Below are 27588 nucleotides of genomic sequence, written 5' to 3' on the forward strand. Positions count from 1 at the left end.
TGGTCCACAAGAAGAGTTACTTGTGCTTGAAATGTAGGCCTACTGTAACTGTAAATAAACTGTTAATAAATACTAAAACAAATCAAAAACAAACAAGCCATATCAATTCAACATTTATAAGATAGTTTGTACTTTTGTAAATTATAAAAAAAAACTGAACTATATATCCGCCGACGTGAACTGAACATTAATATTTGACGTCATACGTCATCAGTAAGCGACCGAAGAAGAACAAGGAAGCGTGTCAATGAAAAGTTTGGTTTAGCCTAGCCTGCTAACACACACAGGTATGTTTTGTTTTTACAACGTGATAAAGCGAGGTTGTACATATTATTATTCAATACTAACAGTGTAGTTGTAAATAATGACACAACCCGGACACAACTAAATGTTGCTGCCCTAAAGGTAGTTATTTTTAACAGACATATTGCAAAGTTGATGACATGTGTTATGTCGACGTAATATATTAACACATCAACAATGATTGATATCATAGATCAATAATTATATGACGACATATTAACGTTATGACGCATATTACATACTTATATAAAATAGCATTACATATCTTTAACATTTTGTTTTTGTGTAGGTTCATGAATGGAAACCTTGAATTCCCCTTTGGTCTTCGGAATTGTGGCTGGATTGAGCTGTGGACTTGGTCTTGGATGGCATTTCTCACGAGCACGGATTGGCCAGTCATCCAAAAGCCTTGCAGTAGCCATGGAGAATGGGAATAGCACAGGAGAAGACAGTGTCATGGGAGAAGGCGGCGAGTTCAAGATGATTCTCGTTGTCCGAAATGACCTGAAGATGGGGAAAGGGAAGGTGGCAGCTCAATGCTCACATGCTGCCGTGTCGGCCTACAAGCAGGTCCAGCGCAGGAACCCAGACATACTCAAACAGTGGGAATATTGTGGTCAACCCAAGGTGGTCGTGAAGGCCCCTGATGAGGAGAGCTTGCTCGATCTTCTGCGCCATGCCAAAGAGGTGGGGTTGCCTGTCAGCCTCATCCAGGATGCCGGAAGGACACAGATTGCACCAGGATCGCGCACTGTGTTGGGAGTTGGACCAGGCCCTGCTGATCTAGTTAATCTTGTCACTGGACACTTGAAACTCTATTAGATCTAGGACATGTACAACTAACTTAATACTGATGTCTTGTTGAAATCTGTAAATTAAATCAGTGGAGTATTTTTATTTTGATAAGATCAGTAAACTTCTTCATTCAAGTTTTTTTTCTTTTGCATTGACATAGCGCCACCAAAACCTTTCTTGGAACAATGGCATGCTACTTCATGGCATGCTACTTCAGTTTACCTACTATTGTAGGTGTGCTTGATGTCTTTATATGCCAGCATGAAGTTTACTGTACAGGAGTTATCTGTGCTGGCACTCACCTAAAAGCACAACCACATTATCACCATCGAAATATGTGCCGTGTGAAACTGATCTATTTAATGGTCTGTGATAGCATGGTGTCGCATAGCCAGATGTTTGGGGAAATCCAAGTTCAGTGTATGGGCTTGGACACAGGAGAAAATACGGATACAGAGATCTCCATGTGTGGGTATAAAAGGGTCACAGGCAGAGATCTCCATATATAGGCATGAAAGGGACACAGACAGACGGGTACAGAGTTCATTGCCCCAAGGGCTTCGTTCCAGTCATTCTATAAAAGTGTATCTTAACCATTCGTTGGGTGAGGCAGGGCTCAGGACAGATCTGTTCCTGGTGTGAAGTCTGTCGGATGAATACAGGTTGAGTGGGTCTCCTTGGCTGCAATTTGCAACTCTAGATTTTTTTTTATAATGGGATGAATCTATAGTGTTGCAATACCCTCCATTGACTCCCCACTTATCACATTTGCGTTTGCGATCTGCTTGTATTAAACAACGTTAAACTCACCAACATTGCAGCTCTAGGCCAAGCTTGAATAACCTCTTTACTTGCGCAGAGCGCGCAAGTATTGTGGTCGTGCTGGTACGAATGCACGTGTATGCTTGGTAGGTATTGATGGTGATGTAATTAAGTTGTGTATCAATGCCAGGTTATAACTGGCTTTTGATGGTGACCTTTAATTCACCCGACACTGAACATATCTTAATTACGTCACCATCAACATCAGTATATAATATATATACATACCAAGCATACGCACATAAAAAAGCCGGCTGATCACAGTATAGTACTTTCAACTTACATACGTTACCTGTTACCCAACCAATATTGAAACATATAATGCACCCCATGGCCTACTAGTGCGCAAGCAGAGCGCTCAAGTAGGCACTCGACAGAGTGCAGTTCTAGCTCAATCTGCCGAGCTTTTGTGTCATAAAAATCACACCCGTGTGAAGTGAGGGGCGCCAATATATAATATTAAAGTTTAACTGATGTCGATTAGGTGATGTAATGGAGATGTAAAACAAACGGTGCCAACACAAACATTAACCATTAACAATAAAGAGACAATATGACGAAAACGACACAATGACATACATTTTCCCTTCATTGTCAATGTGTTTACAAAACACAACTTTGAACTAAAGACAATCATTAAGCCTGGAAGCATTAAAAAGTTTGGAAGCACTCGTAAGTCACTGAGCCCTGCGTGCCATCTGTTTGGCATTTGCACATAATGGAGGCAGCAGCGTGTGCTTCCAAACTCCAACACTTGAATGTCTTGACAGAAAGTAGCTCATAACATGTCTACGGTGAATTTTTATGAAAAAAGCTCGGCAGATTGAAAGAGGATAATTCAAGTTTGCACTACAGCTGCAATGTTGGTGCACACAAATTGGATGAGTGGGGAGTCAATGGAGGGTATTGCAACTCTAGATTCATCCCATTATTAAAAAATGCCAAAAATCTAGAGTTGAAAATTGCGGCTAGGGTGTCCTGTGAGCCAACATGTTTGATCTCTGGTTTCAACTTTTGAATTGAAGCCACAGAAGGCGTGTTGGTTCAGTGAAACCAACAGCATATCATTCATAAGTAGCAGGTTTACCCAGTAAATAGAAAATACCAATCATAAAAGACAGTGTCAGACTTGACAAACAAGAAGCCTTTATTTTAAGTGGAAAACAAAACCGCCGTTTCATTAATTATGATCCTGATTATGCACAAATCAACTATCTTTAAGTGCACACTTAAATCTAAACTCATTGTTTAAGAATATAAGGTCAAGGGAATTAATGATTGATTTTATGTATACACGCAAGCCTTTGATAAAAAAAACCTCCAAATTACCACAGTCCTGTAAATTTATTTCAGAAATATGACCGGGTGAACTGAAAAAATAAGTAGAAACCCTAAGCAGGACATCAAGGTTATTGTGTTTTAAATTCCCGCCCGTACACTCAAAGTGGACCAGAACACCATATCCAGCATACAAACCATAGCACAAAGAGGAGGCACAGGGCAAGTTGGGCCTGATTTATACTTCGTCATATGACAGAGTATAAATTAAGCATTTGTTAAATACACAATGGTATGAAAACAGGGACAAAAAAACAAGGGGTGTCCTTACTGTAGAAATGTCCTCTAAAATGGAATGGTCCCACACAAACATGTAAAGCATAAGGGCAGGTGAATGCAAAGACCCCAACTTCATTCTACAGAGTACAACTGGATAAGCTTGGGGGGGAAGAATGAAAACTATGGGGTCAAGGCTTGGAATTGATACATGATTTGTTAAAATAATCTCTTGTTTTTTCCTGATCCCCCTCCTCCCAGTGCATGGGGACGTTACCTGGTATGATGTAGTTGTAGTGTTTCTAGTCTGATCATTAGAAGCGGTTGTCTAAATATAGAAGAACATTGGAGCATTTCCATTTCTGAATATACAATAATTAAATGCATTTTACAGACAGAACAAGCTGCTCACACACATCAAAATGAAGATTCTACATAAATTTCTCACTACAGAGTGCAAATCAGATGCTTCACAACAGACCTTTTTTTATTGAGAAGAGGACGTGCTCTTCCCACAGCCCCCCCACCCCCATTGTACATATACCATTTCCCATTCAAATAAAATAGGACAAAAAAAATTATAATCTAGTAAATACGGAATGTGGAAAAAGTTTTTTCCTTGTGATTCGATCATTTTCTTTGACAAGAGAAATACAATAGAGTCCTTCATGACAGTTTTAAAGGCAAAAAAAAGTTTAAAAAAAAACAAAAAACATTGCTTGTTGGAATTTTCCCTGTGGTGTGTAGAATACAATGATGGGCTGGTGAAGGACTGTGGGAGAGATGGATGGATGCTCCAGCCTGCACAGTGGGCCTTTACATGCCATAACCGAAGCCTGGCTGGGCAGCGGGCTGGGCATATCCTGCTGGTGCCTGGTATCCATAGCCGTAGGGCTGCTGAGGAGGAACGGGCACGCTGGTGGGGCCTGCTGTCAGCATCAGCTGGGGTGTTCCTACAGAGCACACAAAGCAGAAGAAGGGGTTAAGCCCAAGTTATTTATACTTACCGGTAGTGGTGCACTGGTGTCGCGCAATGCTAATAGAAGATCTAAGAGTTGTGTTGTGAGCTTGTACGTAGATCTGTTGCTGTATTTTCAGTGCGTGACACCCACACGCAGTCAACAGTCACTTCAACTAACCAAGTATAAATGGTTTAAGCCATTGAGAAATTGTGTATTGTGTATATAGACAGCTGCACTGGACTTGAAGTCAGTGTGACTTGTTATGAAGCAGTGTAGTGTAACATTGAAGAGTTCTTACCATAGACGATGGGTTGCGTCTCTGTGGCCTGTTCCTCCTCTTTCCTTAGGGACTCTGAGGTTTCTAACTTGTCAACCTGTAAAAAAAGAAAGAACACCTTTGAAAGTCACACCAAAGCTATTGGGAGATTCTAAGTTTTAGTCACAGCTATAGAGCCTCGCATTCCCGCCACCTACCAGGGCCCAGGAAATGATTCCCCGTTCATTTTCCTCATAGACATTTCAAAAAGTATTTATTTAAAGACCTTTTAAGCCTCGTACAAAGCAACTTGAGTTGTGAGAAATCATGACGACAAACAGGCCGAACAAATAATTAGAAAGAAGAAGAAAACGGCAGGTTACACATTTTTTGTTGTTTTTCTTCTTTGTAATTATTTGTTCAGCCCAAAATGTTGTGTTTGTTGTCACCTTCCTTTCCTTTGAGGCCAGAAGATATGAGCATCTAAATAGATGCCCCTGAATAAAAAAATAAAAACAGCTACACAGCTACAGTAACACATAGTTGGTAGGAGGAAATAGTGGTTGTGACAGGTGCAGCAAGATGCAAAACACAAATGGCTGTGATCCCAGGTCATTTCTAACATTCCAGCATTTGCTCTGTATTGAACTTGGTGCTATATTTTATAGATGGAAATGGGCTCATTATCCTCCATAACACGTAAATACATTGACAGCTTCCCAACACGCTAAGGCTTCATGGAGTGGAAGAGGAATCCCATGCTGGTTGTGTTAAACAGCTGGCTGTAACGTGCACAACAAGAGGCAAAAGGAGGTGCATTAGGGGAGTGCTCACTACAGCTGCTCAGTCGTAGAAAGCAACACAAACAGCAAACAGCTTGCTAGCTGCTCAGTGCTGCTGCTCATGACTGAGCAAGGGTACACATGCTTGTTTAAAAAAACAAGAGCATTTCTAGACCATGCATTTACTGTTAAGATGTTAGCATTTAAACAGCCTTTCTGTAATGCAGTGTCAACATCTGTGAAGAAATGACATTGATGTCTGACATTATTATTATTACAATAACATTTTCATGGGTCCAAAAACCATTTCCAAAAAGTGCATTTTCGATAAAAGAACAATGCAACACCATGTCTTTCTTGCTTTTTGATATTCATTTATACAACTCTTCTGTATTCTGCTACTGGTTTACATTATCAGGTCAAACACAGACACATCCTTAACACATTGAGTGCCATCTGGTGGACAAAAGTGGTGGTGCTTGGGTGCCGGGTGATTTCAGGCTATCCCACTATGACTCGTGTCCAGTTTTGGCTTCAATCTTGGATGCTAAAGTATTAGCGTTAATGCAAACAGAGCTAAAATAAGGCCCATCCTTGCTCTAGAAAACGCCAATGTTCCCATCACGCTCACCGGATAATCAGAAAAGACCTCCGAACATCGCCGATCTGGTCAACACCACGGACAGCGCATTAGTTTCTGAGACAAAAGCGTGCAAAGGCGCGACCTAAAACAGAAGCTAATGGCTATTGAGAAACACAAGCAGTGCGGGCGGGGCCCTGGCAACCGTGCATAGCAACCAGAACGGTTCCAAAAATGAAACACAGCAAGGTAATGGTATAGCGATATCAAACGCCTTAAGACGAGCCTGCTCGCCATCTGTACCCAGCGTAATTCATTTATAGGACAGGTATACTCGTCATACGAATCCAATGTGTTGAATGCCAACAAAAAGGCTAGCCTCTCAATAGAGTGGACATAAGCACACCTTGGTCATCACTTCTGTTTGATTTCCTCAGGCTAAAATGTTCACCAATGGCTGAGCTACAGGCCACTAACTTGTGGAGTGCCTTCAGGTGAAAGCAGCAGTGTATTGTGCAGGAAAACTTAAACCACACAACCCATGCACACTCCAGGCTGCAGTCTTCCAAACTAAAATAAAGCAAACTTGGAAAGAGACAAAAACAGAGACTAACTTTCACCTTTTCTCTAATTTCATCAACCTGGAAGAGAAGTCAAAAAGGTTCAGCTTAGAACATTTTTACACATTACCCCATAAAGGATAATGACAAAGGAGGCACACAAGGGTGACTGTATACTATACAGTAACTATGCTATACTATTTATTTGCAGGAGAAACAGAATTCATTGGGGGCACATGGTTGAACTCACCTTGCTGAGGTACTCCCTCATGACCTGGATGAAGTATGGCATAGAAAAGTCCATGATGTTGTGCCTCCAGGCCGTCTCTAGTACCACATCAGGCCGCAGCAGGTCATAGCAGGTGAAGAGGCAGGCGGCGAAGCACTCCTTCTTATCCTCCTGTAGGAACCAGGCAAGCAGCTCCTCTGCCAACTCTGTGTCCTTGGACTCTGACGCATACAACATGGCGTCCTGTAGGATAAGAAGCATGGACAGGGTTAATGAAAGGCCCCTCCACTATACATTATATACCGGTACATATATATTTCATACATAGACATTTAACATTTTGACAGGATGCAAACGGTAGTCAAGCACCTTGTATAGTTTGTCCTTCTTGCAGAGCTCCACGCTTTGCTTCCAGCGGTTGTTGCCCTTGAAGAGGTAGGCGGCGATTCTCCTGAACTCAATCAACTCATGCTTCTCTAAGCGCTGGGCCAACGAGATGTTGTCAAAGTTGTCGTAGGCGTCTATCGATGTCCTCAGTGCCTAAGAGGAGGATGAGACGATTATGACAAGACCCAAAATATAGGAGATTAATCTAAAATCTATCCCACAAAGTTGTTCCGTGAGAGACGGTCACCTGATAGTCCTCCTCTGTGATGAACAGGTTATTAAGTGCTTCACTGACAGACTTGTTGTTGTGGTTCTGTACTGACCGCAGGTAGGGCTTGACCAGAGGCAGCTGTTTCACCTGTGGACAACATGCAACACTCAGTTTACATTGAGATAAAAAGTATATTTTTTCCATTTGTTCCTTTCCATTATTTCCCAGACATTTAGACCACTCTGAGCTATACATTTTAAGAAATAAGGAGAGATGAGGTTAAGGTGTACCTTGGTGAAGAAGTTGACGGCACGGGAGTGGTCCAGTCTGGGGGACAGCACTATGAGCAAGTCATTCAGTAACAAAGGTTTGAACTCCAAATAGAATTGGGTGGCTTTATAGTACAGCTCCACATTGGCCACCTGAAAAAGGACAAAAAAACACCACATACATTAATACTCTTGTCATAACACACTATGCCAATAAAATACTTTGTGTATCAAAGATGAAAGTGTAGATTACGCTATCCATTCACCATAGTGTATGCCAAAACCACTTACAGTACCACTTACTTTAACTAGTTTTCCAATGAATTTAAGAGACTGAAAAGAAGGATCTCAAGTGGGCAGCACAGTAAAAAGTAAAGTCACTTTCATAAATAACTAAGCTTTCTGGCAACTCATGTTCAATTGTAGTGAGATTAAAACATGTTCTTGGCATTTCCGCTCTTCCCATTGACAAACAAAACAGTAGATGGCGAGAGGAGGCTGAGGGGAGAAAGAGGATACGGCCTACAGCACAGGTCCCCTGACCAGGAATCGAACCGGGGATGTTGTGATTATACAGGTTGCACTCTATTGTAACTATTTATTACGGGAGCAGCAAGACAAATTTACAGAAAATTATACAAATGTTAAACCTTGGTGATGATGTCCTTGAACTGTCCTTCCTTCCAGGCGTCTGTTGCGTGGTTCATCATGGTTATGATGGCATTATCAAACTCCTCATACTTGTCATACAGGAAGACCAGCTCGGCCCACAGGTGGGCCTGCTCGGCTGCCCGCAGCACCTTGGGAATGTTGACACGGGACCAGAAGAGCTCCAAGTGCTCCCGCATCTTCTGGGGCTTGAACTTTGAGTAGAGGATGGCCAGCTCTGTGAACATGCCCATGTGAGCGCGCTCCAGACCAAGCGCTGCCTCCAACATGGTTATCAGCTCCTCGAAGTAGGCACGGTCCTGAAAGAGGATACAGTATATTACGTGTGTAAGCATCTCTAAAGACGTGTTTAAGCATCTGTAAAGTGTGTATTTTGCCTACAAAGTATAGATAGACTATAAGGAGATTTCATGGTCAGTATTTGCCATTTTCTCCCTTTGTGTATTTGTGACACTGTCATCATGTACTGTCTGTCTGTGCATGTACACTGTAAAAAAAAGGATGTGTGCACTTATATCTCGCTAATTTCACCTGGTAGTAGTTGATGAGCTCCTCCAGCTCGTCAGCATGCACCACGATGTGGAGGCCACACATCTGTGCCAGTCTGAACTCCTTTCCATCTACGCAGGCAAAGCACACCTCCTTCCAGGTGCGGGTGCTATTGGCCTTGCGGGCCCCATCCACGGCCGCCTGGTACTCGCCCAAGTGCACCAGAGTTGAGGCTAGCCGCCCGAAGTTGGATACGTTGTTGTACAGCAACTTTGCCGCATCATACATTTTCTCGTCGTAGCAGCGGTCCCCGACCTGAGATTTTCAGTGGAGAATCGTTACAAAAAATCTAGCCATACGTCATTTTTGTAGCAATAGCCATTCAATGTAATCATATTCTGTAAGCATTTCTCTATAGTTTATGGTAGCAGCATTTCTGGCAAATACGCATATTTTGTGCATGCACAGGAAATATGGATGGATCATTATGAAAAATAAATGCACTTGATGTGACCACTAGTCACCACATGGTGTCGCCAAACAACCAAACATACACTCTTCAGTTCAGGATGAGTACCTTAATATTATGGGCATGCTTGAACCAGGACAGGTCTGAGTTGTAGATGTTTGACATGAGAGATTTACCTGCTGGATGTGGGCATTGTTGGGTCCGTTGATAAATTCTTCCAGTTCAGCCAGACGGTTGGTCTTGGCCAGGGCAAAGATCAGCTCTGTCTCCACATAAGACTCACGGGCTTTCTTACGAGCCATCTGCAGGAACTTCACCAAGTCCTCCCAGTTACCTGAGAAGAGAGACACAAAAATAGTATTAATTCCGTGTTAGAAATTAAAGATACATTCATTGCACCTATCCAGATCTGCAACAATCAGTCCTTACCGCTCTGATCGGCAGCCTGTACCACCTCCATGTATGCGGAGGGGTCGTCTGCCTTGATGTAGGAGTCGATGGCCTCCTTGACCAGCTCCTTCTGCAGCTGAGCCTTGGCCAGCTGGCTCCACACAGCAGGCTCGTTGCAACGCTCTGCAAATTCATAGGCCCGATCCAAGTTGCCAATATGCTCGATCAACACCTGTGTTAAGTTGGAAACAAAGTAGAATAAGGACGTTTGTAGATTGTACCCACTCCCAAAAAACACCTCACCCAGAAGATTAGAACAAAGCAATAGTGAATAATCAGGGTTTACTACTAGGGAGTATCCGCTGCCTGTCACGGAGTTGGTGAAGGCCAGTGACTGACCTGCACGGCTGAGGTGTTGACATCAAATTTCTTGAAGATGGCGAAGGCTTCCTCAAAGAGCTCATTGCTGATAGCGATATTGGCAATGTCCGGGGCATCGTAGTTGTCTAGCCTGTTGATGTATTCCATCACACGAGTACGATCGGCCTTGATTGCCGTAAGGATCAGCAGATTCTGGAGGTTTCTGTGAGAATGAGAGAAATAGTCTAAAAGTTCTGTTCGTAGTGGCCACTAGAGGTCATAGTTGCTCCTTATGCAACCTAGTAGAGTAGAATAAACATGCACATGAAATTCCAAGAAAATCCAGCCAGTAGTTTTCCTGATATCTCGTTTAGGACTTATTGCCATCCTTAGAGCAAATTAAGTCCCAATTGTGTTCCTTAGAGCCCACCACTAGAAGGGACAACATTCCAGAGAGATTTCAATGTGCGTCTAATAAGCCTTTCTTGGGCATAAAAGGTTCTGGCTGAATACCTGTGTTCACTGAAGACAGAGTTGTCCAACACAATCTTTTCGAGCAGCTCAATGAGCTCGTTGGGCAGGTCTGCGGTCATGAAAGCCTTAACTGTGACGGACACCTCCTCCGGGTCCTGGGTCTCTGACAGGGCTGTCTGCACCACCTGAGACCGAAGATCCACACAGAATTGTGTGTAAACAAAACGGCACAAAACCCACATAACAAATGGAATTCCACTTGACTGGTCCTGTCAACCTCCTACCTGATCAATGAGTGGTCTTCTGAAGGGATTGGTCTCTATCAGCACACTGGCCCACAGCTCAGGGTCCTTGCGGCGCACAAGGTAGCGGGACAGACTTTTGAAGAGGGAGTTTTCGTTGCACACCTGTGGACGATACGGCACATCACAAGTCTCAATGCTAGTCAACCGACGGAACGTCTGTTTAGACCACTGGTTCTGAAAGTGTGGTCTGGGGACCCCAGGGGCCCTTGAAGGGGTTCTATGGGGGCCCAGCAAAATTAGTTAATATAGAATCAAAAATCATTTAGCATCAACCAGTCTAAGCTAATGCATCGCGTTGTGTTGCGTTCGAGTTTGTAGATCAGCTATTTCTACAAAAACTTGGAATAATTTTTTTAACAAATATCTATTCTTCTGGTGGTTTCCTGGCTGCCTGGCAAAAAACCTTTCAGATGGCGGATGCCAAATACATATACATTTGGGGGTGCTTGACATGAAAATGATTGAGACCCACTGGTTTATATGAGCGGACAGATCCTCACTCACATTGATGAGCTCCTGGTCACACTGTCCTCTCTCATAGGCGACGCAGGCCAGGTGGGGGTCTCTTTTCTCACAATATTTGCCCACAACACGGCTGTCGTAATAGGGGTTCTCCCTGAGGAAGCGCTCTGGGTTGTTGTTGCTGTCGATGTAGATCTTTGCCAGGGCATTGTGGGTAGCTGGCTCCTCGCAACCTTCATGGATACGAGCCTCCAGCCAGGGCAGGAGCAGCTTCAGTCTATTGGTAAAGAAAGGAAAAAATATTTAAAAATACATTTAAAAATAATCTTTTCTACTGCTTGTGTATCTCATGTCTATGTCCTTGATTTAATCAAGCAATGCTTGATTAAACATGTCAACATGATTAACATGTTTATCTTGATCTGCGTCGTATATAAATCATGTTTTAGTGTTACCTATGACAATGACAACGTGGTGGATAAAACGCATTGTGTGCCATCACCATAAGGATTATGGTGGTGACAACACCCCCTATGACCCATTTTTGTGACCCTATGTATAAGTGTCAGCAAGCATTACGTTCTGTGTACCTGTTCCTCTTCTCCACCTCAGCCACCAGTTCATCAGTGGAGAACTGTCCTCTGACCACCAGGATCAGACTTTTGATCACATCTTCAGAGCAGTCCACATCCAGCAGACCTCCAATCACCACAGGTAGACGGCTGGGATTCACCTGGAACACAAACGCACACATTTTAGTTTAAAAAAAGGGTACTATAGGCAGGTGACAATGCACCAAAACTGTCCAGGGAAATGTATCATCGTATTGGCCTAAGAAGTGTTCCTTACTTTCTGCACGTAGATCTCAATGTACTTCTGCAGGTTATTGCGGTAGAGGTAGAGGACCAAGTCATGGACAAAGTCAAAGCGGTCGCAGACGATGATGAGTGGCAGCTGGTCGGTGAGCTTGGCCTCCTGTCATATGTGAAGCACAAAAACACAACAGAGGGGGAAAATCAGCATGAAATCAAACAAGTCACCAAAAACCCTGGCATAGGTCACCACTGATCACAGTTGCAAATGATTTGGACGTTGCGTAATAGTCCACTGGGACGTGAAGAAAATGTATCATTATTTGGTGTACCAAGACAAATCAGAATAAAAAATTGGAGTGTGAGGCTTTTAGTTGGGAGCACTCTACAGCATATGACTGTGATCTGAGGGACCAATGTGAATAGTTTGCGAACAATGACAACATAGTATACAACATTATAAGAATCACTGAAAATGAACGAGATCATTTTCCGGTTTACACCAATCCTGTGCCCAAGTGATTCGAAAATAACAATACCCAGGAAAAACAAACAAAACACAAAAACTACAATACATAGAAGGATGATGCCACATTTTAAAATAGGCTAAAGGATGATTAATTAATTAATACAATTACTTTTACTACTGACTGAGCAGAAGAATAGTAAGCAAGTAAAAACAAAAATGCACACAGGGAAGACAATAATTCCCAAATTATTTTCGGAATACAAGCCAAGTGCATCCCATACAAGACTGACAACCCGCTAGAGAACACAGACTACGAGTCCTCCACTACTACTACAGCATTTCTGCCATTTCCATCTCCCCCCCCCCCCCCATTTTCCCTCACTGTATATTGTATCTTTTCCCTTTTTTGCTTCCCATATGATGAATTCCTGTTCTGTTCTTTAGCTACATAGAAATGTCTATTTGTATGTCTCTAAATGTTTGTATGTCTTTAAATGTTTTGATGAATTGAACAATGTGGACCCTGTTGTAAACAAGTGTAATGCTTAATTGGGTCGTCCACTCACAGTTGACAGTCTTTGTATTGAGTTTGTGCTTAAAATGTACTGTAAATTCTACAAACTGTTAATAAATATTTCAATCAATCAATCAATCCACTCCTACGGGATTTTCCCACTCCTACAGGATTAAGAAAACTGGGATTGTGCAGCTCACAGCCGTGCCCCAATTAGAAGACATACTGTGATGGCTGGAAAGGGGCTCCTACTGTACTGTATGTACAGTATACCAAGAAACACCTGTGGTGTCTTAGAGCTCTCAGTATGTATATTGTATGCGTGTGTACATTGTTATTTCTGAGTTGACCACTATATATTTGATATTCCTAATGTGTATATATAAATGCATTTACTATTAACTAATATCATACACAAGAAAAATAAATGCTAGGACTAGTCCTGATCAGTTCCAAGACCTGAGAATACACAGCTAAATCTCCTCAATGTTATAGTCAAGTGTGTGTGTGTGTGTGTGTGTGTGTGTGTGTGTGTGTGTGCGTGCGTGCGTATTATGACCTCCATATACAAATCCCAGTTTCAATCCTGTGACTAAAGACAGGGTCAGGGATGGAAATAAAACATTAATAAAGAGAAATAAAGGTTGGGGCAGGGAAGGTCCTACAGTATACTCAAGGGGGAGAGGTTTACCTTATACATGTCCTGCCATTCCAAAGACAAAGGGGAAAGCACAAAACATAATATCTGCAATCAGGGTGACTGTTGATCTTAACTGGTGTTACAATTGACTGCTTTGTTGGGAATGCTTTAACCCATTTTGACCTGAGATCAGATTCTAAAAATGTCTGTTTGAAAATTACAGTTTTCTGAAAAAGCTATGTTTCTATGTCAGTCGTTCTTCGATTTTTCAAAAATAGCAGACCTACAAGCTCGTAGCGCGCCACTCGGTGGCGCACCATGAGCTTGTAGATCTGCTATTTTTCAACACCGAAAGGGGTTCCCTCCCAAAATGGGTTAACCCCATGGAGGTGAAACTGAAGCAGGAAGATAAATATAGTGAGGAAAAAAAGAATGTGGACTACATTGACCCTGGTGTCCCTATTTTGGGGGCGTTATTACAGGCAAAGATTCTCAGTAATAGTCTGAGCCTAAATGCTAATGTTTGCTACATCGAATGCACGTGTCACGTGGCGATAATAGATCTAAAATACAGTTGCACTGTTCCACGTCACGTTGTAAGCTTGTAGTTTGGACATTTCCGCCACATGTCTCCGTAGTACAATAAATCTTAAATAAAGCTTGTGTTTAAGGATGAGGTAAACATGGTTCAAGGTGTATGTAATCCATCCCACAGTCCTGACCTTGAGGAAGTTCTTGACTCGCTCTGGGTCGTAGCAGTTGCTTTCCCTACAGATCCTCTCCACCTCTTTGATCTGGCCCGTCTTGCAGGCAGCCTGGATGTACTTGAAATGGACCTCTGGGTCCTGGCTGAAGTTCACAATGGAACCCAGGAAGTAGAACAAACCTGATGCACACAGATCATGAGATCAAACATTATCAACCTCTCTCATTTCAAGGACCCCCAGTTCGATAGGCAGGACCCCCATTCCATTTGATACAAGTTGATCTCAGTCATCCGTGTTAATTTAACTCTGAGCGTGTACAAATGGAACCAAATGGACTCATCATAGCGTTATCGTATTAATTTTCTTGTTATTAATGTTGGCAATTATCTTCTTCATGTAGGCTAGTTTGCGTTGACTCGAATGTTATGTGCCAGCAGCTTGTCTAACCAGATGGCAACTTAGCAATGGTTGCTAAGCTGGCATTGGATGATCATCACTAATGGGGGCGGGGCTTTTAGCTTATTGAACTGTGACTTATTATCTCCGTAGTACTCCATAGACTAGATAGAATTGGTATCGCTGCCTGTGACAGGGAGACCAGTTACTGAACAAGCACACTATAGCAATGTAGAGCTATTCAACACTTATTTTAATAAAAACACATCACCTAAAGCACCCAAATTAAAATAAATGTAAGACACAGCATGGAGTTGAGGTCTCACCCTCAAAGCTCTTGAAGGACTCAAAGAGCTCTGTCAGGGACTGGGTGGAGAGCTGCTCGTGGTACTTGGAGGCCACCTGGACACAGATCTGTAGGTTCTGGCGGATGTTGGCCGACAGCATGGCCCTGAGACACTCCAGAGAGTCTTCCACTGACAGGGAGCCAAAGAAGTTCACCAGCCACTAGGAGGAGAGAAGAGGAGACAGTTAGATGGGATTGTAGGAGAGATGATTTTGATTTGTCTTTATTTAAGTGCCATGCTTCCAAGGAAGCCCGGCCCATATGGACTTACAGGGCACTTTTACATTTAATTTGACATAGACAATGAACCAATATGACAATTCACAAACAATGAACAAATTAATAATCAACTCACAACACCAAAGCTTCATACTGTACATGGCAGATTACATAATTATAATAATACAACCTAAAATGCATTGCAGCGCAGCACTGGGTAGCTCGTGATCAGAGTGGTTCATTAACACAAGCCAGCTGGCCCTCACCGGGTGACCTACCTCTGGGTTGAGCAAGTGTGTGTGTACTACGGCACGTTTTATGTCATATAGGTCAGTGTAGTGCTCCAGCGCCCTCTGCAGAAGACCAGCCTTCTCACATAGCTGGGCGATGTGGGCGCGATCATAGTTGGTGAACATCTGGTTGCCCAGGATGGCATCAGCAACCTACACACAAAAATGTTAAGTATTTATGTCCAATAAAGCAGTGTTCTACCTCCTCCCAGTTATAAACCCATTCAATATAATTTGAGAATTACAGCCAATGTTCCCCCTAACGTGCGCCCGTGCGCGCGCGCGCACATGGCCAAATGCTCTCGCGCACAACTGAAATCTGTCGCGCACAGACACCGATGGTGTAAAAAAACGTTTTCTTTAAAAGAAAAAGGTGTTCCCCCCCGAGTATCATCTACATTACAGTAATAATACCTATCCCGAGTCGACATTTGCCCACACTTTATTTCTATTTACTTCACAGTTTATTTAGATTACACACACAGGCGAGGCGACAGACAGGTCTCCTCCCCTCCTTTTTTGACTCTTTGCTCTCCTCTCCTCTCCTCCTGTGTATACTGCGCCCAGTGCGCCGTCTGCGCGGCGAGTGAGGACCTTGGGTGGAGACGTAAGGAGCAGGCAGCACTGCAGTGCAGTCAGTGTGTGAAACCCCAAGAACCAGATAAGATTGCGTTGCGCCTTGGACCCGTGCGTTGATGGGACATTCAGATTTAAAAGGCGAACGGATGGAAGTGCTGTGCGCAACAAGGAGAGGGGGAATAACGTTAGCTTCGCATTAGCTGTTTAGCTAACGTTGTTGTTATCACTACAGCACAACAAGCCTCCGCAGTCCAGTGTACTTGTGAATGAAACAACATGTGCAAGTTAACATTAATCTCTAGCGGTCTAGTCCCATATGGAACCTCTCTCTGTAATTATCCAATCTGTTAATACAGCTTTCTTCAATCAATCAATCAATCCCTCTGCTATGTAGAGCTACATATAATAACAGCTCATATCTGGCATAGTAGGGGCTGCTGACGTTCGACAATCTGAGAAACTATAGGAGTTGACACACCAACAAACTCGGTCTTAGTGTGTGTGTGTGTGTGTGTGTGTGTGTCCCAATAAAGTTTTTACGGTTTCTCATGCCCCCCATGTAATGCACAATTGAGTAGGCTATTCATATACCAGTCGTTCTCAACCTGTGGGACCCCAGATGACAGTGAAGTGACAATTTAAGGACTTTTAAGACTTTTATAATGCCTCAAAGGCTCTAAAAGAAAAAATACCATTATTGCATCAAAAGTAATCAGCAAACCATGCTATAAAAACTGGTCAAACTGGTGAAAATAGCCGATCTACAAGTTCACAACGAGCTTGTAGATTGGCTATTTTCACAATATTTATCTGTGGAACCATTCTGTTGCTTGTCTGGGTGGGGGATCCCCAGTTCAAATATGATTACTTTGGGGGGTCACAGCCTGAAAAGGTTGAGAACCACTGATAACTGAATATTTCTAAAATTGCTAGCCTACCACCTTGATATAAAATAAAAATGTTGTAACCTTATGTAACTATTCATTGATTCACTCGTATACCAAAATCCATTTTGAAAAAAGAAAAAAAATCACACCTGTGTGAAGTGAGGGGCGCTCACTTCGCATTATCTAACGTTTGGATAGTTGGTGTCAAGGTGACGTATGTTTGCTCAGTAGTTGCTGATGTCTGCTCAGGAGGTTTGAGTGTTTGCTCAGACCGAATTTTTTTTAGAGGGAACATTGATTACAGCTACAATTTATCAATTCCATTCACACCATATTCACAGGCATTTTGATCTTATGTCACACTCGGAAGCTGGGAAACCCACCTTCCCATCACACAGCTACTGCATGCGTCTCTGGGATTGGTACTGTATGTGTGAATATGGTCAATGTAGGCGTATGGTCAATACTCAATAGTGGTGTTTGCCAGGCCATAGCCAACAAATATTAGCCTTTTCATATAACTGGTTATGCTTTATTATTTCAACACCTCGGTTTTGTATAACACTCCTTGCAATTCTCTTGCAGTTCTAGTCTAAAGTTACCCTGATGAGCACCGAGTTTAAACTATTTAAACTTGAGAACAGGCCGATACAATTTATTAAAATGTTCCCGTTCATTGATCATGAATACTCAAAGTGTTACCTTTCCATTGGAAATGACAAGGCAACACTGATTTGACAGGTTTCTGATCCAGACCTATAAACATGTGGCCTGCCCTTAGGTGTATGTGCCCCTGTGCCTACCTGGGGGGCGTGCATGAGGTTGGTGTATGTGCCCCTGTGCCTACCTGGGGGGCGTGCATGAGGTTGGTGTATGTGCCCCTGTGCCTACCTGGGGGGCGTGCATGAGGTTGGTGTATGTGCCCCTGTGCCTACCTGGGGGGCGTGCATGAGGTTGGTGTATGTGCCCCTGTGCCTACCTGGGGGGCGTGCATGAGGTTGGTGTACGTGCCCCTGTGCCTACCTGGGGGGCGTGCATGAGGTTGGTGTACGTGCCCCTGTGCCTACCTGGGGGGCGTGCATGAGGTTCATCTCCAGCAGACGAGTCTGCAGTGGGCCTTCTGAAGGTCTGTTGTTCTTCAGGGCATCCAGGAGGAAGGAGGTACACTGCTGGATCAAGTTGTACTCCATGAACACATCCACAATCTGTACAGAAATGGAAACAGCATGGCGACAGCTTTAGAATCCTAACAAATATCCAGAAGAACTCCATTTCAACACACATCATTATGCCTCTACGTTAATGACCACAGCACCTCAAAGGCCCTTAAAACAAGGCTCCAGACCTCCCAAAACAAACTGGTCAGGCTCCTACTTGGCCTCACCCCCCGAACCCACCTCACCCCTGCCCACTTTGACAGGCTGGGATGGCTTAGGGTCGACGTTCCTTAATGTAAACGAAGTCCACACCCACAACACCAGAGGGAGTGCAACAAACCATGTACAACCCAGATTCGGCACAAACAAGGGACTAAATTATTTTCGCTCCTATGCCACCAAAATGTGGAACGCCCTACCAACAGTCATTAAGACATGTGAATCCCTTGACTCCTTCAAAACCGCTCTCAAGGGCACCTACGGATGGCTGCAATTCGAAACTGGCCTCTGTAAAATCTGAATCCCCCCACCCCCCCTTTTCCCCTCACTGTATATGTATCTTTTCCCTTTTTGCTTCCTACGGTATATGATGAATTCCTGTTCTGTTCTTTAGCTACATAGAAATGTCTATTTGTATGTCTCTAAATGTTTTGATGAATTGAACAATGTGGACCCTGTTGTAAACAAGTGTAATGCTTAATTGGGTCGTCCACTCACAGTTAACAGTCTTTGTATTGAGTTTGTGCTTGAAATGTACTGTAAATTCTGCAAACTGTTAATAAATATTTCAATCAATCAATCAATCAATGACCTCAATGATATAAATGAACATATAAAATTGAATACAGATGTGAGGAACACAAATCAATGTCAATGTTTTAAGCCAACAAATACTTTCTTGCAAGAAAATTGCAAGTTGGTTAAATAATACCCTTTCCTCTTTTGTTTAATATTAACAGTTGCTTGCCAGCACAATACTACAGCACATGCAGAATTGCTGGGCCAGGAGTTTGCATTGGCAAGACAGAGGTATATTTGATTTGGACTACAGGCTATGTGAGGTACTGTATGCAGGTCTTGGGACTAATTCCAACAGCTGTTCTCAAACAAGATGAGAGCAGCCAGAGTATTCTCACAGTCAAGACCGAAAAGGAGCACTCCATTTCCTCTTGGGTGCAAGGTTTTACAAATCAAGGCAGATACCACGTCGGTACACTCCAGTACCTCGGTTTGTCGTGTAGAAATGATACATGCAGTGAAGTTGCATGTATCTTGCAAGTGCATTTTTAACCCATTCTGACCTGAGATCAGATTCATACGAGGTTTCCGCCGGACACACACTGGTCTGATGAACCCATTCTGACCTGAGATCACATTCTAAAAATGTCAGTCGCTCTTTGATTTTTCAAAAATAGCAGACCTACAAGCTCATATCGCGCCACTCGGTGGCGCGATATGAGCTTGTAGATCTGCTATTTTTCAATAGCTAAAGCATAACATGATGCCAACACCAAAATGGGTGCCCGGTCAGAATGGGTTAATTGGTATATGTCTATGATATTCATAACCATTTCAGAAACGCAATAAGCCGACCTGTGTGATGTCAGCCAGAGGTTCCTCGTCTTGGACCAACATCTGAGCAAACTGCAAGCCCTGCTCTGGATTGATCCGCATCACATTCCTCAGCAAGAAGATCCAGTCTGGAGTGTAGCCCACCTGAAATCACAGCCATCACAAAGTGTGTGACAATGATATAAAGACATAATTAGGTAGACACTTCCCTGGCCACTGCAGCCAGAGGGGCTGCACGTCAACACCACCCCCATATTAAGCAGTGCACCTTTTGCATAACTCCACTGCAAGAAATATGGCTGAGTTGGATTTCAATAGATAGACATGCATGGGGAAAGCATGCACTAGGAACGCTTCCACTCAAAATATGGTGGCCGTGTTTACGCAGTACCGTTGTTAATTTAATTTGTAATTCTAGTTTTATTCCGAGTGATTAAAGTGTTAGAATATACTATAGCTCTATTTAATGTTACTGATGACACTCCATATATGATATCAGAAAGACGTTACCATTAGTGGTCTCATTCAAGCTACTAAGTAGTTAGTACTACTAGCTACTACCAACTACTAGCCTTCTGGGGGACTGCAGCTGCTTTGTTCTGTGCTGGTGGTGCCTTTTTGACATAAGTGTATCAGGAGATGCCTAATCAAGCCTGATATGATGTCTTGCTGGTGGCAAGTAGCCGAACTACAAGACCACAAAGCGGTACGTGTACATTATAATAGTGCTCCATTTCAACCAAACAGACAAATGAAGGAAGAATACTTTTAAAAGAGCAGCAGAAAATCTAGGAGTAGTTAGTGGGAACCATTAATTAATGCAAATGTGGGGCGCCCACTGGCCAAGTGGTCCAAGCGCATGCCACATATAGGCTTTGGCCATGTTCGAGTCCCGTTCATGACGACCTTTCTCTCTCTCCCTCTTTCCTGTCCATCTTCACTTGATACCATCAATAAAGGCAGAGAATCAAAAAATAGAAATAATAATAATGAAAATGTAATGGAACTGGTTGTTCCTCAGGCAGACCACCCACACCCCGCAAAACGATTTCTCCTCGGATCGGCACGAATCACGCAGATGATCTATTTTGGATTTGGAGGTTTACATGCCTGATGGATTTATTGTTCACATTGCAGCAGGGTTTTATTGTTCTGTAATTACTTCATACCACATAACGGGGAGCTCATGAGAAAGATCAGCCATACCTTCTTGGCATACAGGACAATCTTGGGGAACTGGCCAGTTTCGGCAAAGCACTGGATGACCTTGTTGGGGACGTTGGCCCTCAGATATACACTGAGAGCCAAGGTGGGGTCCACTGCCTTCACCAGGTCACCCAGCTCCTCAGAGCACTCCAACTGAAATATTAAGCACACACACACACTTCATTAACAATGTAAACGACACAACCTATGGCATCGGAAACTGGACAATTTTAAATTAACTTATATTTACTAGAAACTCCCTTTGTAGCTGGAGGCAAAACCCTTCAGATGCCTGTCTTACGTCATCTAATGTAATTGGAGAGACATGTAAACACACTGTCCTCTCAGGAAAGGCCCCGGCCAAGATAGTGATCTGGAAATACCTTGTCTTCTTTCAGCCACTTCTCTAGCAGCTGCTTGCGTCCCTGCTGAAGGACAGGCCGACACAGCTCCAGGGACTCAAACTTGTTGAGCTGGCCCTGGTCTAGTAGGATGCCAAAGTACTGCAGCAGGGGTGAGGTCTGGCCCGGCTGGGCTGGTACGCTCTGGAAGCGCCGAATGGTGTCTGGGGTGCGCAGGATACCCTGGAGAGGAGAGGAGGGGGTGTGGGGGGTCAGCTGTAGTTCAAGCAACACTGAAAGACATAAGACAGTCGATGCAAACCAGACCAGTGTGGGTGGTGGCTTGACAGTGTTGTTGAAGCTTGGAGAACCCAAAGACAACATGATTGCTTTAATGACAGGAACTGAAGCATTTTTCTTTAGATCAGGGGTTTTCAACACGTAGCATCGTGCAACAAATTAAATCAAGCCCTTAACTCTTCCTTCGCCACTAGGGGGCGCAAAAAGCCCTGACTGCCAGTTTCAATACATTTTTTTATTATTATTTCTTTTGCCCAACGTTATACACGTTTTAAAAAGGCGTTAAAGCGTTGTTGGCGCTGTGGAAGTTGATAAAAAAGCAGTTAATTAAGTCCTTGGCAGACATTGAGTTTAACAGTCATTACATTTCAAGCTTTTTCTCCCATGCACACGCACCAAAAAGATTACTTTAAAAAATCTTTAAAAAAAAATAACTAACTATCTATATATATAAAAAAGAGAGAACTTAAAAAAGTACATAATTTATTCTAATTGTTATTGCAATTTACGAGCTGCGTTCGTGCGTCTTACTTGTAATAGACTGAAATTTCATTTGGATGGCTAACCTTTGGTGCGTTAGCAGCCACCTTGGCTGCTTCTGAGTAGTTGCCACTGGCAAAAAGGTTGTTGAACTTTCGCGCAAAGAGCTCCTCGGCACCAGCCAGATTGTTGCGCACAGCTATGCGCAGAGCCAGGTCTGGGTTCTGCAGCACGTTGGTGATGTAGGGTATGATGTTCTCCTCCTCAACACACACTGACAGCACCTGGATGACACACACACACACACACACACACACACACACACACACACACACACACACACACACACACACACACACACACACACACACACACACACACACACACACGGTGAGAATAAGAACTAAGAAGCCTGTCACAAACTGGTGAATAGAAACTTTACAGGTGCCAAGCCAGTGGTTCTCAAAACCACTTTAACCTTATGCATCGGCTATTCGAAAATGGCCAATCTACAAGCTCACAACGAGTCACACTGAAATGTTGTGAGCTTGTAGATCAGCCATTTAAAATAATGTGTGAACATTTTCACAGAACACAAATCCTTTTTTGGGGCACAAAACTGTTTCAGATGGGGGTCCGCGACCAAATTTAATCACAGAATGCTTTTTTTTTTGTTCATGGCAAAAATATATCCTGTTGAAAGGTGGTGATATAAACTCATCCACCCATTTCTAATGGAACATTTCCTCATTTGCTGATGTTGTTGCTGTTGTGCATGATCGCTTTCGCATCCCAGACTGATGGCAAGTTTTCCTTCCATCCCCTGTAGTCACATTAGGACTCTGCTGTGCTACACTGACTGAAATGCATTTTTAGATGTCTCTTTAGATCAAGTTACAGCCATGCTGGGGGACAACCTGGTTGCAGCATGTAAAACGATCCAGAGCAATCAATGTAAACATTAATGGACAGAGCCAAGTGCATGGGTGGAGGGTGGAGGGGTGGCAGAGTTGCAAACAGTTCCTTCCTTTGCGCCGTGACCAGCACCATTGGTGGTGGTCATTCAAGACAGCGGGGTTAATTGTCCCCAATAAGGCGGACAATTCCTATTCTGACAGAGGTCAAACCACAGAACACCATTAGACATCTTGAAAATGTGGTTCAAACCACTTCTATGAAACACTGGGATTATTCACCTCATGCTCCGTTGACTCAGCAGGATCCAAATGCTTGCAGAGTCAATCAACTCCAGTAAGCTGAATTTCACTGTGGGCACTTAGGCATTAATTGCCACTGAATTGATTTCTGGCCCTGAGGTTGTGGCTTGCTGAATGGCAAATGTGTTTAATACTGGGTCAGTGTAACAGTGGTTTTTCTAGTGGGTAAAATGAGAGAGGGTTTGGAGATAAAAGGAGGTAAAAGATGCCCCCAGAATAAACATAATGTAGCTAGCAGGTCAATGCCACAGATGTTAACACGGGTGAGTGCAGCTCATTCGTCCTGCCTTCCAGTTCCAGGTCAATTGGCACTCTATAAAAAGCAAATGGGAAAGAGAAAAGAAAAAAATAGGCCAAAAATAGAGCTATGAGAGAGATGCCATTTCACAATCAGTGCTAGTGTGTATCGGTCTATGAGTGGATTAGGTAGGGGGTACTGTAGGCCTCGGCAGGCATTATATTATATTTCTCCAAAGTACCGTAATGGATTTATTTTAATGGAAAATGTGAAACATTCCATGTATACTAGATTTAAAAAATATTTTGTGCATTAATTTCTGTCTTTCGAAAGTGTAAAGGAAGTGTAAGTCATCTATTCTCTACCAATTCCACTTTGTTCCACTGTAACCTGATATATTTTGGATGGCCGATTTCCATAAAATAAAGATATAAAATTAAGAGGGAATTTAGTGCTTATATCAATTAACCCAGTGGTTTTCAACCCTTTCATATATTCATATTTATTCGGCATGTGATCCACAGATCACCATTTGATGAGATTTAGCCTCTCAGACTCAAAACGAAAGAATATTTTGTAATCGTTGGATAAGATTTTGTCCACAATTCCAGGCTGTTGGCAAAAGTTGATCAAAATAAAAGAAAATCGACATTCTCGAGTACTATAGACGAATAACAGTTTAAGTCCAAATATCATTTTATCATCATATGGAAATCATCCTCTCCTCCTTGCTTCCTGAAGTGGCTTAATGAGATGACTAATCATACAGATCCCACAAGACATTCATAAGGAAGAACTCCCTTCACAGATTACCTAAAATGATATGTGAAAACAAAGATCAAACACATGAATGTATGAATAAATGCACAATGTATGGCAGTGCTCTGTTTGTCTGTTTTTGTTTTGTTATGTATGTTTCTTTGATTTCTTATTATTGACATTATTAATATTATTATTTTTACATGTATGTACTAAGGGATTGTTTTAATTATATGTTGAAAGAAAATGAAAAATATAATTTGAAAAAAAGTCCAGATTTTATTCTGACCCCTCCACGAAAAGGCCTCGTTGTCCTGACCCTTTATCCATCATTTATACATTATGGCTAATTAGTGTGGACTTAAACTGTTATTAGTCTATAGTACTCAATTATTGTGTAGACTTTTTGTAAATTAAGTAATGCAGAATGCAGATGTTTAACAATAATGTACCCGTACGGGTCCATTTGGTTTCAATTTACGCTCTCAAGAGTTAAAGATCTAATAAGGGTCCATTTCGTTACCAACTCTACATCATTCAGCTGGGGACCACCTGGAACCCCCTCAAGGACCACTAGTGGTCCCCGGACCACCGGTTGAAAACCACTGAATTAACCAGTTACTTGGACCATTTGAGTGCAATTAATGTCATTTAATTACAATGATCATGGGTACTGCAGGGGGCAGCGTGTCTGAACGGTTTCATTCGAGATGTGAAAATGTCCAGCATGGCGGTGACAGTTGAGCTGGAGTATCGAGTGGTGTGCTGGCCCAGAAGTGGACACGAGAAAAGAACAGACAGAGTGTGCGTGGAAGGGGAGGTGAGGAGTGTGACAGAGCCGGCACTAAGAGGATTGAGGGCGCTGGGCAGCGCCTCCCACCGCACGATCACATGCCTTTTTACCCCTTTCCTACTCCTTGTTTCTTTCTCTTTATCTATTCCCTTCCTTATGTGTCTCTGTTTAGCAAGGATCCTTCCATCTGAAGGTCAGGCCGGGACAAGGTGACTGAGTGCACACGCACACACGTGCTCACCTTGTCTCTCTCACACACACACACACACACACACACACACACACACACACACACACACACTTTTTCTCTCCAAAAACGTATAATGGTATACTACACCACTGGTGCTGCCAACCACGCACTGAGAGGAGTATAGGCCTCAGTCTGGCATGTTTGCATAAGAGCACTCTCAGGCATCCCTTGGTATTCTGCTTCATGGTCAAATCTAGCTAAAAGTGATAATAATGCCTCAAAATTCATGGTATGACTGCATTACAATTCTAGTTACAATTTTATACACTCACTAACTGACTCAAATGAGGCCACTGACAGACCTAGACAGATGAGATCACTACGGGTGTTATGTGGGTACACACTACACACACAGTCCATTGCCTGGTACAGCAGGTCTCTTGTCAGCCTCCACAGATCGGCTTTCCTCGCGTCACTCAATTATTCATGTGGTGTGCGTGGCCTGGCTGGAACATTATTCATCAGCTGGATGGATCCAGTTCTCCTGGTACAGATTCTAGATGGCAACCAAAGACATAGCAGCCTTCTCTTTCCACTCCCTCTGTCAAACACTACACCTTGGATTATTTATAATGCCTCCTGGCAGACAGAATGAGCGTGCCTGATAATGACAGACAAACAAGGGGCGCAACAATGTCAGCGATGTGTTGTGACATCCCATGTCAACATTCATTAGACTCTAAATTAATAAATTGGGCCTGCTTTTTGTGAATACATAGAGATATGTACGGATGTAACCTGCTACGGCCATGTGCATTAAGATCCGAGGTGCTGCAGAGTTGTATTGAACCAGTGGATCTCTAATGAGGTAAACACACTGCGTTTGCATTACAGGAGGGGCTCAAGTGCTGACTTAACACTACGTCCATTTCAATGACCTCTGCTTGCTGAATGTGGTCTATGCAGCTCAAATGCTCCCAACCATAAACGTCACAAATTTCTACATTCCAGACCAAGTGGGATGGAGAGGGTCAGGCCGAGGGACTCATTTTGGTTACCTGTCCCTTCCTGTTGACTCCGATTATGCCGGCGGTTGCTTCGTGTGGAGCGGTGACGAAGATGGTCTCACCGCTGATCCGGTTCATGTAGATGCAGGTGCCCGTCTCCAGGTCGTACAGGTGGATGTAGCCATATTTGGTGATGAGGAAAACCACATCCTGCTTGGAGCTTATCTAAGAAACAGGGGGAATGTTAAGAGAAATTAAAGCCTTAAAGAGTTAGTGTCGAAGTGTCCTTGAGCAAGACTCTGAAGTCTGAACTCCTACTGGCTCCCGATGAGCAGGTTGGTGCCTTGCATTGTTTCCTCATCCATTCATACGTGTATGAATGGGTGAATCCATGTCAATCCATGTAAAGCGCTTTGGATAAAAGTGCTATATAAATGCATCAATTACCATTTTAAAGTCTATTCTCTATTGTGTTTATATAAATTCACTGCATATGTATTAAATTGGGAAAGTTGTGAATTTCCTTTACAGGCCAATTTCCCAATACCGTAGCCACTAAAGTGGCAGTAAAGTGAGTAGGCTCCATACCTGCATGGCTACGGGGAAGTCATTCTGAGCCTCTGGAGGGAAGAATACATCAACTGCTTTCTTTGGAAAAGGTTGGTTGCCAGTCGGAGGGGTGCCCACTTCAATAATGTGCAGCTGTGATGCAGTGTCAACATAACAATGGTTAGATGCTAATACTTAGGGAGGATGTCTCCTCCATTCAATGCGGTTCCATGTATAATGTGATTGACAACAATCAGTCACCTTTCCTCCAGCCTGGCCTCTGACAGCGAAGCAGAACAGGGTCGACTCTTCTGTGTTCCCCTCCATCTTGAACTGGGCAAAGCTGGCAGCGTGGCCTTCGATGGGCTGGGACACCTTCCGGTCTACAGAGTACAGCTGCATGGCTCCCACCACACGATTTTGCTGAACAATACATACAAGAAAGAGAAAAACTATCTATATTACTGTATAAACAACCGAATGGCTAGTCTTTCTGTAGGCTACAGCTAGGGCAATTTGTATGTGTAAATGTTTGTCTACTTCTGTAAACTGACTTCTCTTTACTCTCGTAGTGAATATGAACCAACGCAAA

The 27588-nt window shown here is 43.1% G+C and overlaps 2 protein-coding genes across 2 annotated transcripts in view; one reads left to right on the plus strand and one right to left on the minus strand.

Moving 5' to 3' along the window:
• Positions 1–225: 225 nt before the first annotated feature.
• On the plus strand, positions 226–1255 carry ptrh2 (peptidyl-tRNA hydrolase 2). The gene is made up of 2 exons (XM_083772262.1): positions 226–287; positions 593–1255. Exon 2 carries the CDS (start codon positions 601–603, stop codon positions 1123–1125), a length of 525 nt encoding a protein of 174 aa, XP_083628388.1. The 5' UTR covers positions 226–287; positions 593–600; the 3' UTR covers positions 1126–1255.
• A 1788-nt stretch (positions 1256–3043) lies between these two features.
• cltca (clathrin, heavy chain a (Hc)) overlaps positions 3044–27588 on the minus strand; it is a 47836-nt gene continuing 23291 nt past the window's right edge. Inside the window, exons 4-30 of the mRNA XM_083775430.1 lie at positions 27258–27419; positions 27036–27149; positions 26499–26672; positions 22330–22527; positions 21506–21706; positions 21123–21275; positions 19938–20060; positions 18255–18392; positions 15710–15874; positions 15193–15373; positions 14486–14649; positions 12178–12303; positions 11919–12061; positions 11371–11605; positions 10846–10968; positions 10601–10746; positions 10127–10310; positions 9767–9959; positions 9514–9671; positions 8911–9183; positions 8361–8678; positions 7732–7863; positions 7478–7588; positions 7213–7383; positions 6865–7086; positions 4735–4810; positions 3044–4427 (exon numbers count right to left, since the gene is read on the minus strand). Coding sequence (XP_083631556.1) covers positions 4291–4427; positions 4735–4810; positions 6865–7086; positions 7213–7383; positions 7478–7588; positions 7732–7863; positions 8361–8678; positions 8911–9183; positions 9514–9671; positions 9767–9959; positions 10127–10310; positions 10601–10746; positions 10846–10968; positions 11371–11605; positions 11919–12061; positions 12178–12303; positions 14486–14649; positions 15193–15373; positions 15710–15874; positions 18255–18392; positions 19938–20060; positions 21123–21275; positions 21506–21706; positions 22330–22527; positions 26499–26672; positions 27036–27149; positions 27258–27419 — 4521 coding nt within the window. The 3' untranslated portion in view covers positions 3044–4290. The remainder of the gene's footprint in view (positions 4428–4734; positions 4811–6864; positions 7087–7212; positions 7384–7477; positions 7589–7731; positions 7864–8360; positions 8679–8910; positions 9184–9513; positions 9672–9766; positions 9960–10126; positions 10311–10600; positions 10747–10845; positions 10969–11370; positions 11606–11918; positions 12062–12177; positions 12304–14485; positions 14650–15192; positions 15374–15709; positions 15875–18254; positions 18393–19937; positions 20061–21122; positions 21276–21505; positions 21707–22329; positions 22528–26498; positions 26673–27035; positions 27150–27257; positions 27420–27588) is intronic.

This window comes from Protomyctophum parallelum (assembly GCF_964188405.1).
Source record: "Protomyctophum parallelum genome assembly, chromosome: 1".
Lineage (NCBI taxonomy): Eukaryota > Metazoa > Chordata > Actinopteri > Myctophiformes > Myctophidae > Protomyctophum > Protomyctophum parallelum.